Here is an 18773-nt window from a genome sequence, read left to right as displayed (position 1 = left end):
ATATATGTATATATTGTGGATCACTTTCTTGATAGTGTCCTTTGAAGCATAAACATTTTAATTTTGATGACATCTAATTTTTCTCAATATTATCTAATATCTTTTGTTTGTGCTTTGGCATAATATCTAAGAATCCATTGTCCAACCTGGGTTCATAAAAATATATATATATGTGTATATATATACATATTTGAGACGGAGTCTCACTCTGTTGCCCAGGCTGGAGTGGAGTGGCGTGATCTCGGCTCACTGCAACCTCTGCCTCCTGGGTTCAAGCCATTCTCCTGCCTCAGCCTCCTGAGTAGCTGGGATTACAGGTGTGCACCACCACACCCGGCTAATTTTTGTATTTTTAGTAGAGACGGAGTTTCACCATGTTGGTCAGGCTGGTCTCAAACTCCTGACCTTGTGATCCACCTGCCTCGGCCTCCCAAAGTGCTGGGATTACAGGCGTGAGCCACCGCACCCGGCCAGTTCATAAAGATTTATCACCTAGGTTTTCCTCCAAGAATTTTGTAATTTCACCACTAACATTTAGGTCTTTCTTCCATTTTGAGCTTATTTTTGTATATAGTGTGAGGTAAAGGCCTGTATTAGTTTCTTAGACCTTGTGTAACACATTGCCAAGATATGATGGCTTAAAACAGCAAACATGTATTCTGTCACAGTTCTGGAGGCCAGAAGTTTGAAATCCAAGTGTTGGCAGGATTCGTTTTTTCTGGAGGCTCTGGGGGAAAGTTTATTCCATGATACTTTCCTAATTTCTGGTAGCTGTTGGTAGTTGTTGCTCCATTGGCTTGGAATTACATCACTGAAATCTTTGCCTTCGTCTTCACATGGCATTCTTGTCTGTGTCTCTTCTCTGTTTATGTCACATCTCCTTCTCTTTTATTAAGATACCAGTCATTGGATTTAGGTCCCACCCTAAATCCAAGATGATCTCTTCTTGGGAACCTGAACTTAATTTCATATACAAAGACACCATTTCTAAATAAGTTCACATTCACAGGTACTGGTGGTCAGGTCTTAGACAAACCTTCGGAGTACACACTTCAACCACCATAAGGTCCACTCCATCATTTTGTATGTGGCTATCAAGTTTCCCCAGTACCATTTGTTGAAAAGACTATGCTTTCCCCCGTTGAATGTGCTCGGCACCCTTGCTGAAAATCAGTTCACCATAGACACATGGTTTTATTTCTGAATTTCAATTCTATTCTATTGATCTATGTCTATCTTATGCAAGTAACACACTGTCTTGATTACCATTACTTTATGCAATGTTTTGAAACTGGAAAGAATGAGTTCTACTTTGTTCTTTTCTTCCTTCTTTTTATTTTTTAGAGACAGTTTCTTACTCTGTAACCCACACTGTAGTGCAGTGGCATAATCATGGCTCACTGCAGCCTCAACCTTCTAGGCTAAAGCAATCCCCCTGCCTCAGCCCCCCAAGTAGCTAGGATGACAGGTGTGTACCACCATGCCCTGCTAATTTTTATTTTTTGTAGAGACAGGATCTTGCTGTGTTGCCCAGGCTGGTCTTGAACTTCTGGCCTCAAGCAATCCTCCTGCCTCGGCCTCCCAAAGTTTTGCGATTGATTACAGTCATGAGCCACTGTGCCTGGCCCTTTGTTCTTTTTTTCAAGATTGTTTGCATAGTCTGTGTCCCTTTAATTTCTTTATAAATTTACAATTAGTTTGCAAATTTCTATGAAGAAGTCATTTAGGAATCTGATAGGGATTGTGCTGAATCTGTCAGTTTGGACATATAATCATTGAGTTAAATCTAATCCATGAACTTTACCCCATTTTTTTAGATTTTTAATTTCTTTCATTGATGTTTGGTTTGCACTTCTTTTGTTAAATTTGCTTCTAAGTATTTTGTTCCTTTAAAGCTATTACAAATGGAATTGTTTTCTTAATTTCATTTCTGGATTTGTCATTGCAAGGGTTTAGAAATACAATTGATTTTTGTACACTGGTGTTAAATTCTTTATCTTTGCTGAAGTTAGTAGTTCTAATAGCTCTTTAGTGGATTATTTATAATTTTTTTATATAAAAGATCATGTCATCTGTGAATATAGTTTTACTTCTTTCTTTCCAATCTGAATATACTTTATTGCTTTTTTCTTGTCTAATTATCTTAGCTAGAACCTTCAGTAATGTTGAATAGACATAGTGGGAGTGGATATTCTTGTTTTAATTGCTGATCTTAGGAGGAAAGCAACCAGTCTTTCACCATTAAATATTGATATGGTTTGGATTTGTGTACCCACCCAAATCTTATGTCAAATTTAGTCCCCAGTGTTGGAGGAAGGGTGTGGTGGGAGGTGATTGGGTCATGGGGGTGGACTTCCCCCTTGCTGTTCTCATGATAGTGAATTTTCATTGAGATTTCGTAGTGAGATTTGGCTTTTTAAACGTGTGTGCCACCTCCCCCTTCTCTCTTCTTCCTGCTTCAGCTATGTAAGATGTGCTAGCTTCCCCTTCACCTTCCACCATGATTGTGTTTCCTGAGGCCTCCCCAGGAGCAGAAACCTGTATAGCCTGCAGAACCTTGAGCCAATTAAACCTCTTTTCTTTAAAAATTATCCAGTTTCATGTGTTTCTTTAAAGCAATGCATAAATGGACCAATACAAGTATGATGTTAGCTGTAGCTTTTTTGTAGATGCCCTTTATCCGGCTGAGAAAGTTCCTTTCAATTCCGTTTGTTGACTTTTTTTTTTTTTTTTTTTTTTAAAGTAACATGGTCTCAACACATCGCCCAAGATGCCCTCGCATTTCTGGCCTCAAGCGATTCTCTTGCCTCAGCCTCCTTGAGTAGCTGGGACTATAGACACATGCCAATGTGCCCACCTGTTGACTGTTTCTATTATGAAAGAGTGTCAAATTTGGTCAAAACCTTTTTCTGCATCTGTTGAGATAATTGTGGGTTTTTATTCTATTGATATAATATATTACATTAATTGATTTTTGGATATTAAACCCATCTTGCATTCCTAGGATAAATCTCACTTTGTCATGGTGTATAATTATTTTTGTATGTTGCTGGGTTGTTTGCTAGTATTTTCTTGAAGATTTTCACATCTATATTCATGAATAGCGATCTGTAGTTTTTTTGTGATTTTTTTTGTCTGCTTTTGGTACCAGCCTTATAGAACATACCTTATAGAATATGTTGGGCAGTGTTCCTTTCTCCTTTTTGGGAGAGTTTGTGAAGAAATGGTTTGATATAAGCTATTCATAGATCAGAATTTGAGTAGCATGGTGAAAAACCTAGGATAATTTTTTAGACTTTTATTGATGCTCTAGACTGAATGTTTGTGTCTCCAATCCCCCACCCAAATTCCTATGTTTAAAACTTAATCCCCAGTGTGATGATACTTAGAGGTGGGGCCTTTTGGAGGTGATTAGGTTATGAATGCAGAGCCCCCATGAATGGGATCACTGCCTTTATCAAAAGGACCCCAGGCAGTTCTCTTCACCTTTCTGCCATGTGAGGCCACTTGGAGAAGATATATGTTTATGAAACAGGAAAGGGGCCTTCATCAGACATGAAATTAACCAGCACTTTGCTCTTGGACTTACCAGCCTCCAGAACTGTGAGAAATACATTTATGTTGTTTATAAGCCACCAGTCTAAGGTATTCTGTTATAGCAGCCTGAGTGGACTAAGACAATGGGGGTATGTGGTGTTATAGATTGGTTTTTGGCCACAGATCCTGGTTCCTAGCTCCTATATTTCCTTGTTTCAGTCTTTTGTAATAATATTGGGTATGTTAGGCCTTGGCAGGCCTTGGGAATCAGAATCTGTCTTCTGGCCTCATTTCACCTGCCCCAAGACAGGACTCTAATCTTCTGCCTTTCTGATTATGGGTCTTAAGACCCTCTCCAGAGAGGTTCCCACACTATACATTGGGAGAAGAAATGCTGGTGTCATGAAGCTTCCATAAAAACCCAGGAGAACTGGGTTCAGGGAGCTTCCAGGTAGCTGAACAAGTGGAGGTTTTTGGAGGGTGGTGTGCCCAGGAAAGGCATGGAAGCTCCGTGCTCCTTCCCTGATACCTCACCCTACACGTATTTTCATCTGTATCCTTTGTAATATCCTTTATAATAAACTAGTAAACATAAATGTTTCCCTGAATTCTGTGAGCTACTCCAGCGAATTAGTGAAGCCCAAAGCGGGTGGTGGGAACTCCTGCAACTGGTGTCTGATGTGGAGTAGTCTTGGGGACTAAGCCCCCAATCTGTGGGATATGATGCTATCTCCAGGTAGATAGTGTTGACATTGAACTGGAGGATACCCAGCTGGTGTCCACTGCTTGGTGTGTGGGGAAAAACCCCCACACCTTTGGTCACAGAAGTCTTCTGTGTTGATGATTGTTGTGGTGGTATGAGAGCAGAGGGAAAATGTGCTTTGAGAGAGGGTTTCCTAAAATAGGGTTACAAAAACATAAATGTCACAGATACTCTTTCCAGAAAATATGTGCATATACAAAGAAATATAAATATTAGTATAAAATCTTAGTGTATACACAGGTCCTCTGAAGTCTTAGACATCTAGATTTAAAAAAATCCTAACAAGAGATAAGTTTTGAGCAATCATTTCGCCATCCCACAATGCCACTGTACTTATCTGAGTATAAACTGATCAGGAAAAAGCTGTACTTCATAACAGACTATCAAGGGAATAAATTGAAAGATGTAATTAATTAGTCACTCATTCATTCCACCAAACCCAAGTGTCTATGATGTACCAGATAAGGTTCTAGTCTCAGATTACTGCTCTAGGAATTGACTTTTTTTTCATTCTTTTTCCACTCCATCTTCCTGTGTCCCAGCACTTGAACCCTTTCCATGTTAGGGAGAATTTCATACTTAAAGAGTATGATTTCATACTTAAAGAATTTCATACTTAAAGAGTCATTGTAGGAAGCAGACACCAGCTTCTAACACAAAAGAAAAACTCAACTTTTCCAAATATTCTGGCAGCTGGATATGGGATGAGGCTTAGGTTCCACCAGGCAGATAACCACTTGCTGGATTCTGACTCAGCCTGGTGACACAACCTGGTACTGTGCACACATTTTAGTAAGTGTGGTGTGAGTTGCAGCAGCGATGTCCAGTTGCCAGGAGCAGTCGTGATAGCAGTTCTATCTGCAAGGTCCAGTGTCTAGCTTTAGAGTGTCATTGGTATGAACACTGACATCTGTGCCCAGCATCAGCGGCAGTGATTCCTATGTGAGACTCCACCTAGGATGGGATTATAGATGCTGCTTGTAGCTATGTAGCTTTAAGCCTGTTCTCACAGACCTTCCCAAAATAAAATAAACACCAACCTAATGAAGATAGATGATAGATAGATAGATAGATAGATAGATAGAAGTCCTTTATGTTTAAATTAGAAAAAATAGCATTTAAATATGGACTTAAGACCCTTTCCCACCCTAGGCACTGTTGATCACTGACCTCAGTGGTTCCCAATCTGGCTGATCACCAGGATTCCTTGTAGATTTGTTACAAAATACTCCGGCGTTTCCCCATACCCACCATCTCAGAAGTGGAACATGGATCCCAGGAATAACAAGCCGCAGGTGAGGCTGATGCACAGCCACGTGGGAATCCTGGTCTACATTCTTGCTACTAAAAGTGTGATCTGAAGACCATCAGTGTCTGCCTCAACTTTTTTATAAGCACAGAATCTCATTCTCAACCCCAGCCCACCTGAATCTTAGAAAGTTGTCCAGGTGATTCCTATGCACACTAAAATTTGAGATTCTCAGATTTACTTACTTTCTAGATGTGGTGTTAGAACTGTGCAGTCTGCTGTCGGAGTGTGTTCTGATGAAATCCCTTAGCACTGAAGGTCCAGGGTTCAGTACATGTCCTTTTTCTCTTCTACAGCCATCATTCCCTTGGTGACTCATGCATGCTCTATGCTTTAAATATCATTAATATGGCATTAGCTCCTAAATCTATTTTCCCAGCCCAGACATTTCTCCTAAATTTCCAACTTGCATATCCATCTGCCACCACAACAACCTCACTTGAATGTCTGACATCTGAGATTCAACATTTCCTAAATTGAATGCCTATGGTGCCCCCTCCTCAAATATGCCCCTTTCAGAATTTTCCCCATCTGTGCTGACAATAACTTCATTTTTCTACTTGCACAGTCTGAAATTTTGGGGTTCCTCTTTGACTCCTCTTTTTCATACCCCAGACTTAATCTATTAGGAAGTACTGTGAAGTCCATATTGAGAATATTTCTGAAATCCAATCACTTCCCACTCTTTTCTCTGCTCACACCCCAGGCAAAGCAACCAGCATCTCTAGTCTGAAATACTGCACTAGTTTCCTACAGTTTTCCCACTTTCTCACTCACCCCTCATCTCTCAATTCTGTTCTCAGCATAGCAGCCAAGGTGATCCTTTTAAAAGATGTACCAAGTCTCTACTCTGCTGACACCTGTTTGTATCTCCCCCATCTCACTCAGAGCAAAGTCAGAACCCTTCCAGTATCCTCAAGCCTACATGATCTCCCCAAATCTCTGACCTTATCTCAGTGACTCTGCTGCAGCTATCTTAGCCCTCTTAACTCTTCCCACAACACAGATGTGCTCCTGTTCTGGTGCCTTTGCACTGGGGGTTCCCCTGCCTGGAAAGAACCTGCCCCAGACATCCTCATAGATAATTCATCTTTTCTCTGAGGTCACATTCCCAATGAGACCACAGACCACTCTAGTAAAACAGCCATCTTCCCTGTCCCCACACACCCACAATCTGGATCACCTGCCCCACACCCCTCAGCACCTTTTGAGAGAAACACTTTCCTTATTTACTCTGCTTATAGTACATAGTCTGTTTTCCCACTAAAACATATGCCCCTCAAGGCCAGCAATTTTTGCCTGTGTTTAGTTTCCAGATGTAAAACTAGCATTTCATACAGCCAGCACTCAACAAATATTGGCTAAATGAATGATCAGTGTACAGCACCTCCCTATTCTAGAAACAGTATCTTTATTAATGTAGCTGCAGACCACATGCTGTTTTGCAGCAGCTACAGTGAAACAACCACTCATATTGACATCAATGCCGCCTGTACTTTTCTCACAAATGCTGTTCTCGCCTCCCTCCCACACCAATCCTCATATACCACAGCAGACAATTATAGTTCCCTTTTCAGAAAAAAAAAAAATGATCCTAGGCTTATGGACCCTATTTTCCAACCAACTGTGAATTAAATTAGAGTCTAGACATCCATGAGTTTGGATTTGAGCCAGCACTAGGATTATTACAGCCAAAGGCAGGGAGAGGGGGTAGGTGAGCTGAAAATAAATTCCTGTTAGAAACCTAACAGGAGTTTGTCTAAGGTGAGAAACCGAGATCTGGTCTCTAATTCCAGAATTTGATTTCCTGAAAAAGATTGGGGAAAAGATGGGAAGAACAGTCCAGGAAACAGCCCTGGAAGGACAAGAGCTGGATGGGTCTAAAAATTGGTCTCTTGATACTGCAGACTCCTGTGTGCAGGGGCCACCCCAGGCCTTGTGAGGACAATGACAGAAAAAGTAACTCCTATGGCTGTCCTAGAGGAGACTGGAGACTTGGAGACCAGAACTCAGATACAAGAACAAGAACAGGCATAGTCTTCTGTCAAAACAAAACAATGAAAAAGATGGGGGCTGAGGGCCAGACCCAAGCCTGAGCCTAGGCTGGCCTGGTCACACAAAGCCCTTGCCACAGTCCTAGAGACAGGATAAGGCCTGGCCCCTCTCCTCCTATACCAAATGCTCTTTGTCACACATTCTCCCTTAATCTAGAGCTAGGAGTTACATCATCGTTTCTCAAACGTTTTGGTTTTAGGATCTCTGCATGCTGTTAGGAATTAATGAGGACTCTGAAGATAATTTTATGTGAGTTGTATATGTTAATATTTACCATATTAGAAACTAAAATCATTTATTTTATTCATTTAGAATATTAATAATGCATTGCATGTTAGAAATATTTTTTGCAAAGTCAGTATTTCCCAAAGTAAACAGTATAGTGAGAAGAGTGCATCTTTTTACCTTTTTTATGTTTGTAAATCCTTTTCTTATGTGTCTCATTAGAAGATTAATGAATTTTCTTCTCCTTCATTTAATCTGTTATTTTGGTTAATCTGTTATATTTGGTTGAAGTGTATGAAAAAAAATCCATCCTCACACAATCATATTTTTGTTGCTGTTCTTTTTTTGGGTTTTGTGGGGGGTTTTGTTTGTTTGTTTGTTTCTTTTGGTCTCATGCTGTCACCCAGGCTTGAGTGTAGTGGTGTGATCATAGCACATGGCAGCCCCTCGAATTCCTGGGCTCAAGTGATCCTCCCAATTCAGCCTCATAAGCAGCTGTGACCACAGGCACGAAACACCACCACAGCTAATTTTGTTTATTTTTTGTAGAGATGGGAGTCTCATTCGAACTCCTGGGCGGAACTCCTAGGCTTAAGTGATTCTCCTGCCTTGGCCTCCCAAAATGCTGGGATTACAGGTATAAGTCACCTCGCTATGCCAGGAATGTTTTTAATAACATTTTTAGAAAACTGGATATTCATCCTTGATACTACACTAAAATGATAGAAGTGTTAGCTTCTTAAAGGTTATTTGTAATGTGGAACATGAAACTATCAATAACTATTTCACATGCTGTTACATTAAAATATATAGGTCTGTCTTCCACACTGAATGCTTCTTGTATAATACATGACTTTTTAAAAAAGAAACAATATTTCACCACGTTATGTCTTCCAGTGTTGACACATTTAACTACAAGTTATCAAAAAATCACATTTTTTAATATTACCACAGATATTACCAGAAAAGGTTGTTAAGTATTGGGAAGCCATCAGGCTTATGATGGTGGATACAAGTTCCCCAGCATTCTAATTTTCTCTTGAGAGCTTGCCTTTTATCATTGGGAATAATACCATCAGTGGATTATGTGGAAGGGACAGGCTTATGTTCGTTTTTGAGAAAGTGTCAGCCAAATATTCAAGTCTAAATGATAATGATTTCTGTCATTCATTCTTTCAAGTAAAAAGGACATTCCATAAAAAATAGACTAGTACAACTCACAAAATGATTTTGTGGACACAAACATTTTAATTTGTTTTTGTTTTTGTTTTAAGACAGGGTCTTGCTCTGTTACCCAGGCTGGAGTGCAGTGGCACGATTTTGGCTCACTGAAACCTCCACCTCCCGGGTTCAAGTGATTCTTGTGACTCAGCTTCCCTAGTAGCTGGGACTACAGGTGCGCACCACCATGCCTGGCTAATTTTGTATTTTTAGTAGAGACAGGGTTTCACTATGTTGGCCAGGCTGGTCTTGAACTCCTGACCTCAAATGATCCACCTGCCTAGGCCTCCCACAGTGCTAGAATTAATTGCAGGTGTGAGCCACTGCGCCTGGCCTCAAACATCCTAATTTGGAATGTAGTAGAAATACCTTATGCGTACTTCCCACTTAATCATTTAAGATATATTAAACTGTGGATTCTGGGATAGAGATTTAATAAAGTTAATAATTCTTTGATACTTCAACCAGGACATATTTAAGTGAAACCTGTTTTTTCTTCTATAATTAAGAAGTGGTTAAGAATATAATAACTACTATCTCAGTTTGATGCCATAGCCTCCCTTCTTGTCAAGTTTTACTTTAGTACAAATAATGTCTTCGTTATATTATAAAAATACTTTTAACCTTGTGGATCTATGAAGGGGTTTCAGCAGCCCACAAGGGTTCCACAGATTGCACTTCGAGAAATCCTGTTCTGGGTAAGCTGTGGAGAGTTCTTGACTGGCCCCTTTGCCTCTTCATTTTCCTAAATTTTTCTCCCCGAGCAGGACTCCCTGCATCCCAAAACTTAGCTAGCGCTAAGTTTGCCTTGCCCTGGGCTCTTATAGAAGAGAACCTATCACCTGTAAATTGGATGCAGAGAGTGTCCTTAGTCTGGGAACAGAGGTGGCAGATGTGTTTCCATTTTGGAGCTGGGAATGGTTTGTGCCTAAAAGCACAAAATAGAGATTTCACTCCTGACCCACTTTGATTTTGCAATCTCTATGAGAAATAATATTGGCCCTTTCATTTCTGTTTTTTCCAAGATGGGGTCTCACACTGTCACCCAAAGCTAGAGTGCAGTGGCATGATAATGGCTCACTGTAGTGGCGAACTCTCGGGGGGCTCAAGCCATCTTCCCGCCTCAGACTCTTAAGCTGGTGGAACTACAGGCACTTGCCAGCATGTCCAGCTAATTTAAAAAATTATGTATTTTGTGGAGCTAATTTTAAAAAATATTTTGTAGAGATGGGATCTTGCTATGTTCCCGAGGCTGGTTTCAAACTTCTGAGCTCAAGTGATCCTCCTGCTTTGGCCTCCCAAAAGTGCTGGGATTACAGGCGTGAGTCACCACAACCAGTCTCCCTTTCATTTTAAATGTGTCTAATGCACTTGACTTGAGGCCCACATAGCACCAAGAGCAGTTATCTTAATCCATCAGGCTGCTATAACAAAAATACCCTAGATTAGGTGGCTTATAAACAAAAGAAAGGTATTTCTCACAGTGCTGGAGGCTGGGAGGTCCAATATCAAGGTGTCAGCTAACTCTGTGTTTGGTGAGGGCCTGCTTCTTCATAGCTGTCCTCTCACTGCATCCTCCCTTGGCAGAAGGACCGAGACAGCTTTCTAGAATCTCTTTTATTAGGGTACAAGTTCAATTCATGGGAGTTCTGACCTCATGACATAATCACTTCCTCTAAAACAAACCCACTTCCAAATATCATCTCACTGGGGATTAGGTTTTATTTTGGGAGGAGCATAAAAATGTCTATAGCAGTAGTGCTGTTCAATAGAACATTCTGTGATGATGAAATTGATCTATATCTGCACTGTCCAATATGGGAGCCACTAGTTACATGTGGTTATTGAGCACTTGGAATGTGGCTAGTGTGAGAAAGAGTTGATTTTTTAAAAGTTTTATTCAATTAATTGAAATATAAATAGCCATGTGTAGCTAGTAGTTACCATTTTTGATAGTGTTTATCTAGAGTGCTCTTAGTTTTCAGTCTCCCCCACAAAAAAGATACCTTGTGACTCCCAGATTGAAATACATTAAAATTACCTTCACATAGAACCCATGAATTTGGCTATGTGGGTCTTAGACATATCCCTAAAATACAGCAGGCCCAAGAAAGTTCAATATGTATTTTAACAATTAGAGTGTACATATAGATTACCAAAACATGATTTATCAACTCAAGGTCATATATTTTCAAAAATGCCTATCACCAGAGCTAATCGTTGTCAATATTTCATTGAGACTCTTGGTGTTACTGTTTTCTATAACCTGGTGAACACAAGGAGGTATATAAGTCATTACTTAGCCCAAGAGAAAGTATTTATTGAAGGTGCCATATAAAATATCTTATAGGCTTTGTAGACATACTTTAAAATCATAAGCAAACGATTTAAACTTTTTCATTTTTGAGATAGAGTCTTATTCTGCTGCCCAGGCTGGATTGCAGTTGGGCAATCATGGCTCACTGCAACCTCTGCCTCCTAGGTTCAGGCGATTCTTCCACCTCAGCCTCCCAAGTAGCTGGGCCTACAGGCATGCACCACCACACCCGGCTAGTTTTTGTGTTTTTTGGTAAATACACCATGTTGGCCAGGCTGGTCTTGAACTCCTGACCTCGAGTGATCTGCCTACCTTGCCCTCCAAAAGTGCTAGGATTACAGGCGTGAGCCACCACACCTGACCAGGTTTTAAATGTTAAAACTCCACCTTAGAACTCTTTGCTTCTTGCTCATTCCCCCCAGCTTTCTCCCCAAATCAAGCATATCTTTGTGTTTCTCTTCACTCTGGGACTTCCCTCTCTTCATATCATCTGTACCTAGATGAAAATATATGTTAAGTTTTACAATTGTGAGGTAGAAAAGGATTCTCTAAGCATGACCCAAATATGAAAAGCCATAAATAAAAAATAAAACTTCTCTATGTCAACCACAAACTCACAAATATACAAACATATGCCTGTGATCAAATTCAAAGACACATAAATAATCGTTAAGACAAAAGGTAGCATATTTCAATGTCTTTCAGCCAAAGACCACCAGGAACATCTATAGCTGAACAACTGGGGTTTATTACTCATTGTCACAAGAGAGAATGCACACCATCTTAGCGTGAGGATATTAGAAAAAATGCAATATAGGATTTGGTCTTTTAGTGGTTGTTTTTGGGGAGAGCTAAGGAGGTAGGGGTTCACTCTAGATTGGGTGTTGTCAAAAAGCAGGAACATTTCTACGACTGTCTCCATAAATCTTACCCATAATAAATGCAGAGCAGAGCAAGGATAAAGTTGTGGTTGGTAAAGAAACAGCCATCACTCATATTAGCCAGCAGGGGGAGAGGTTTGGTATTTTGTGAGGTGCACAGTGCCTTGGTTTTTGTCTGTGCTTATACTAAATTATGTAGTGCCCCGTTTTGTCTTGTTTTATCATGTTCCCAGAGTGTCCTTGTCTGATGTTTTGTAATATGGTTTATGTCCAAGAAAAGAATAATATGGCCTAGTGTTGAGCAGTAGGACAGCTTCTAACAGCACTGAAACCTACTGTCAGTGTCAGATGTCAAGAGCTGCTTTTTTTCTTAGTTAAATTCAACATTTTTAAGTACCTACATCCCAATAGGAAAATAATAATATTAGAAAGCAATATGGGAAAGAATAAATCAAATATCAGACAATATACTCTATAATTAATGAATATGAGGAAAAATGAGAACATGACATTAGAAGTGGGAATGAAAATTAAAATCTGTCAGTTTGGCATATGTGAAAGTAAATGATGAGCATATTATCCAGAGGTAGGGAAAATACACTGTCATAAAGGCTAATGAAAAACAGGTATACTTTGGGAGGCCGAGGCAGGTAGATCATGACGTCAGGAGATCAAGACCATCCTGGCTAACATGGTGAAACCCGTCTCTACTAAAAATATAAAAAAAAAATTAGCCGGGCGTGGTGGCGGGCGCCTGTAGTCCCAGCTACTCGGGAGGCTGAGGCAGGAGAATGGCGTGAACCCGGGAGACGGAGCTTGCAGTGAGCCGAGATTGCGCCACTGCACTCCAGCCTGGGAAACAGAGCAAGACTCCGTCTCAAAAACAAAACAAAACAAAACAAAACAACAACAACAAAAAAACTGGGGTATAAATTTCTAGAGGAGACTTTGCGAAACATGTTAATAATATAAATGGACTTACATTTCAATGCATATATTTCTCTTTCAAGAATTTTTCCTAAGAAGATAACCACACACATTCTAAAAAATATATGTTCAAGTATGTTTCTTGAATTTTGGTTTATAAAAGCAAAATGATGGAAACAATCCAAATGCTGTAATCAATATAGGGATAGTAGCTATGAGTAGCGGAACACTTAATATACCTCAAGGTATAATACCATGTATTTTACTGAGTCAAATTTGATCTTCAGTGCAAACCCACGAGAAACCCAATATGTGATATCTTTGTATAGACAGGGAAAGGGAGACTCAGAGAGGTTAAGCAGGTGGTGGGGGTGGAGTGGACCCAGGGAATTTTCTCTTAATGAAATCATCTTTCATTGATTCCCTGTCCATCTGGTGGTGGATATGACTCTGTATCGCATGCCAGTGAACTTTTTCAATGTCCCTGAATGTTATATGACAGGAGGTCATGAGATGCAGTGCTCAGGAGAACATCAAGGGGCAATTGATCAAGGAAGTCTGACTTCCCTGCCTAACCACACTTATATTTCCTCATTCAACATGTATTTCAAGTCCTTTGATGAATCATGTGATCTACTAGACCCTGAAGATACAGTGAAGAGCAAAAGTAGGATGCTGGCAATTTGATGTTTGCACTGTCATGAAGGAGATGCACATTTAGCAGAACTTACAAAGAGAAATATAAAATTACTGCTGAGCTAAGTGTGGTGAAGAAAAGTTCATGGTACCATGAAAGCAGATAACCAGGTGATCTAACAGGTCCACTACCACTATCACTACCACTATTCTCAATAATACCTAAAAGAAATAATAAGATATGGCATTTATAAATGATGAATAGGATTTTATAAAATTATATACAATCAGAGAACCAAAAAACACTCTTGGAAATCAAAAAGTGATCATTTAAATAAGTATTTCAATAGATGACTTGGAAGAGTAAATTTGTACTACCACTAAATATTAAAAATGGAAAAACAATGTCAAGAAAGACAGAAGAACTATACGAATACTAGGCTATCAGTCAAGGATTTCCAGAAACTTAATAATACAAATTCTAAAAGAATGGAAAGATAGAAATTATTTAAAATAAAAAAATTTCTCCAAGTTTACAGACAAAAATTTAACTTGTAATGGCCCCAACCAAGTTCTTACTATAGTAGATGAAAACAGACCCACACCAAGACACATCACAATGAAATTTTAGAAGGTGGGTGGAAAAGAAGAAATCCCAAAAACATCAAAAGGCAAGAAAAACAACATTGGAAGCTAAAAAATGTTGATGGAATGTCATGGAAATTCCTAGGAAAAATGTTTTCAATACAGAATTCCATACCAAGTCCAGGTTGGAATAAGTGCTAGGGTAGCCTAAAGACATTTTCAGAAGCTTAGGCTTTCAGATTTTACTTTCCATGTTCCCTTAGGAACACGGATGAAATGAGAAACAAAAATGATGGAGAAAACCGAAAAAGGGGACACATGGGATCCAGGCAATAGGAGAGCCAGCATAAGAGAGAGGCAGAGGGATGCCCAGGATGAGGTGAAGACGATCCTGGAAATCAGCCCAGATGTGCATGCACCAGCCCACGTGTGGCAGGACCAAGGGAAGTGTCTTCACAAAGATGAGGTTGGTAGAACACGGGACATGGTTGAATATATTCATGGAGACTGTCTTAGTTCATTTATGCTGCTATAACAGAATGCCATAGTCTGGGTCAGTTATGAAGAACAGAAATTTGTTTTCTCACTTGTGAGGCTAGGAATCCAAGATCAAGCCATCAGCATTTGGCAAGAGCTTTCTTGCTGTGTCTTCACATGGCAAGTGGGTCAAGGGCAAGAGAGAGGACAATATTATTATTATGGGCTCACTCCCACAATAATGATATTAATTTATTCATGAGGCCTCTGCACTCATGACTCAGACAGCTTCTATTAGGCCTTACTTTCCAATATCACTGCATTGGGGATCACGTTTCCAACACATGAACTTTGGGGAACACGTTCAAACTATAGCAGAGACCTTGGAGGGAAATTTGGAAGAGATTTTATAATGAGTACAACAGAAATTGAGCACATGAAGGGATAAAACATTTATTAATTCCAGGGAAATTAAAAAGTCAATTCAAGGAAGGAAAATAATCCTTGTGAATAGCATTTCCTAATCTAATTGTGAACAGCATTTCCCAATCTAATTGTGAATAGCATTTCCTAGTCCAGGTGTGAATAGCATTTCTGTGGTCATAATAATATAAATAGTGAACACCCAGCTAACCAAAATTATAAAATAACTATATTGAGAGGACAGGGGTATATGAAAGGGAGCTATACACTAAGTATGATACATAAGAGTGAAAAACAAAACAGCACTATAACACACTATTTGGAGGCACAGATGTAACGATAAAAAAATTAGGCAAAATAAATAAAGTAAATTGCCTCTAGGATTCAGGAAATGGTGTACATGAAAGATTGGGGACATCTGTGTTCATAACAAGCCTTGTAGAAGTATTTGACTTTTGAAACACTGTCCATAAATCCATTTGATATATTAAAAGCATCATGAGACAATTGACTAAGGAATTATTCTATAAGGAGTGTCAGAGAAATGGGGCAGTAATTGGAGGGAGACATGGAATCAGGCAATGGATTTATTTATTTTATTTTTAATTGTTTTGCTTCCACTTAAATTGCATGTTTTATTTCTCCCAATCCCAGCAATAGCACAGAAGCCCCATCATATCCATCCCAAACTGGTTTCGAGTAGGTTAAGGTTATAGGGACCCTTGTCGGAACATTGATACAAAGAGCTCCCAAACACCGGGCACAAATGTGTCTGCAAACAGATGGAAGTAAACAGTGCACTGGCCCAAATGCTTCATGAGTCAGTTTGATTTTGCAATGCAATTTGCATCCTTGAAACGGCCAGTCTGGAGGGGGAAGGGGTAGCATGACGGAGTGAAGTTGAAATTGCCTCCTATTAGCTCACCCTTTCATCATTAAACAGAGACCAAGAGAGAAATGGTTCCAACATTTCACCACATGTATTTCTTCTTATGCAGTCTAAGCTGAGAATGTCATGTAAATGGGTCACTGCAAAATGCAGCAATTTTCTCTCCAGTCAAAATAAGAAACCAGTATGATCTCACTTCTGTTAACTTTTGAAGGTTTACAGCAGTTAAAGTATTTTTGCTTATTTGTATAAAGGTTAAAAAAATCATTTTTTTAATAAAATACAAGAGCAGCCAATTTCACCATCGAGTAAAAGTAAAAACTGGGATTCTTTTTTAAATTAGTCCAAAGTGGCATTTAGGAACTTAGTTGTAGGCTGCTATGCTGACACCATGAGAAACCAAAGTGTAGGGTTGGGTCTGGTTTTGTTTCTGTTTTCTTTTCAATATCCAGTGCTCATGGATTAAGTTCTGGAAATGTTCCCATTGTAAGGCAGGGATCTGTTTGGATTCCACCATGAGTATGCTTTTTGGGTTGGATGCTGGAGAGTGAGGCATGTTTTGCCGGACCCATGTCGACTACCTAGTAGTCATCAAGGTAAAAAAATTCATCGTCTCCTCCTTGGTATTCCATTCTTTGGAAATCCACTTGGTACCACAAGAGACCTCCAATTCTACCAAATCCTTTCACAAACTGAGACCCTTCTTGTGATTTATATGTGACAATTTCCAATGTAGCTCCAACTTTTTTATAGTTGTTAGCAAACCATTTCAACAGGGGCATGCTCTCGATAAGCTCATGTTCCTGCCTGGTCTCTTGTCTGTGAAATGAGATTTATCCTTTTCTTGCTCTGGAGTTAGATAGAGAATTTTCTCTTCTTCTGTGCCTTGGCAATGAAGAACATACCTCATTATATTCAGATTTTCATAGGCTATTAGAATTTCTACAGCTCCCATTTCCAAAGCCTTTAGTGTATCTTCAACACCAAAACAGTACCTGCCTGTGTCCTGGCTGATTTCATCAATGTATCCCTATTAATTTCTTCTTTTGAATAAATTTCACTTTGGAGAAGACTTCAGTAGATAACCCAACAGCTTGGTTGAATCCGTTTTCACCACCATAGGATATATCAACTAATTTTTTTTTTTTTTTGAGATGGAGTCTTGCTGTGTCACCCAGGCGGGAGTGTAGTGGTGTGATCTCGGCTCGCTGCAAGCTCCGCCTCCCAGGTTCACACCATTCTCCTGCCTCAGCCTCCCAAGTAGCTGGGACTACAGGTGCCTGCCACCACGACCGGCTAATTTTGTTTTTGTATTTTTAGTAGAGACAGGGTTTCACCGTGTTAGCCAGGATGGTCTCGATCTCCTGACCTCGTGATCCGCCCGCCTTGGCCTCCCAAAGTGCTGGGATTACAGGCGTGAGCCACCGCGCCTGGCCTGTCAACTAAATTTAAAACTTTCTATTGTAACCTCTGATCAAACGTATCAGATTGACTTAGTTCAGTTTTAAAGTCAGCGGATCCAGCTAAAACTAGACCAGCCACCTTCCCTTTGTCCCCAGAAATAAACAGCTGTATTTTCTGAACATTGTTAGGTCGCTTTTCCATTCTAAAACAGGCAAAACACAAGGCTGACTGACCTGCTCTACCGTGTTTCTTTGGGAGATCCACAGTGAATTTTTGCAGGACTTCTCTTGTGTTTCCTTGGAGGGTGCCAAAAAGTGCACCACTACTTCTATTACAATGAATCCAAACTTGCTATCATCTGAAAGTAGTGCTGTAAGAGCTTCTGTATGGAATTTGTTGTCACACAAATACAGTGACGTATTAATTGGTTTGAAATGTTCAAAATCAATGTTAACTTTCTTTTCCTTTCCTCCTTCTGTTACTATTGTTCCACAGTAAACAACCAGACCATTTGGAGGTACTTTGTTACAAAGTTTGAGTGTTTGTAGTACAGATGTAATGGCTCCCAGGACTGAAAGGCGGTTTACTCGTGACTTAATGTTAGATGCAGATCCAAACTCATCTGCTAACATTTTTGCCACTCGTGAAATCTGGTCTTTAGGAGGAATGATCAGTGATATCATGCTGGTGCCATTGCCGTGGGCCGCCTCCAAGCTCTTACTGAGCTTCTTCATCTTCCAGACCTCCACGTTCCTGTCGGCAGCACTGGGGTTGTCCGCCATCCTCTCGCCTCCTCCTCCCTGAGGGCCTAGTCCTGGGCGGCAGCGGCTGCTCCTCCCCTGTGGCGGCTCTGCTCCGCGGCGGCGGCCCAAGAAATGGATTTTTATGTTAGGACTTTATTTTTATTTATTTAGTTGAGTTTTGTTTGTGTTAATGGGAAATATTACAGCATGTTTGTATGCAGGAATGAATGAGCCAGTAGAGAGGGGAGACTGATGTAGGAGAGACAGGGGTGGATCTTGTGGCCTTAGACAGGATATGAGGACCATCCATCATTACTGGTGGGAAGACCCAGGAGACAGGTGGAGCTGTGGGGTTGTCATGGGATGATGATGCTCTTCTCA

The 18773-nt window shown here is 40.1% G+C and overlaps 1 protein-coding gene and 1 pseudogene across 46 annotated transcripts in view; one reads left to right on the top strand and one right to left on the bottom strand.

Moving 5' to 3' along the window:
- LOC100439401 (putative uncharacterized protein ZNRD1-AS1) overlaps window positions 1-18773 on the top strand; it is an 87023-nt gene that overhangs the window by 11508 nt on the left and 56742 nt on the right. For 10 of the 46 annotated variants that reach the window (XR_010140442.1, XR_010140454.1, XR_010140432.1 and 7 more), the window contains one exon: window positions 14720-14922. The exons of 24 other annotated variants lie outside the window; for them this stretch is intronic. Coding sequence is in view for 2 of the 22 variants with exons in the window: in XM_063725169.1 (XP_063581239.1) it covers window positions 8439-8526 (88 nt within the window). In the remaining 20 variants the exon portion in view is untranslated. Of the gene's footprint in view, window positions 1-5452; window positions 5596-8438; window positions 8527-13908; window positions 14043-14719; window positions 14923-18773 lie in introns of those variants that run through there. 12 more of the 46 variants (XR_010140440.1, XR_010140425.1, XR_010140426.1 and 9 more) reach the window with 5 other exon arrangements.
- Window positions 16519-18483, bottom strand: LOC100436939 (eukaryotic peptide chain release factor subunit 1-like; annotated as a pseudogene).

The sequence above is a fragment of the Pongo abelii genome, chromosome 5 (assembly GCF_028885655.2).
Source record: "Pongo abelii isolate AG06213 chromosome 5, NHGRI_mPonAbe1-v2.0_pri, whole genome shotgun sequence".
NCBI classification, from domain to species: domain Eukaryota; kingdom Metazoa; phylum Chordata; class Mammalia; order Primates; family Hominidae; genus Pongo; species Pongo abelii.
Note: the sequence above shows the minus strand (reverse complement) of the source record. Positions and strands in the feature narration are given on the sequence as shown.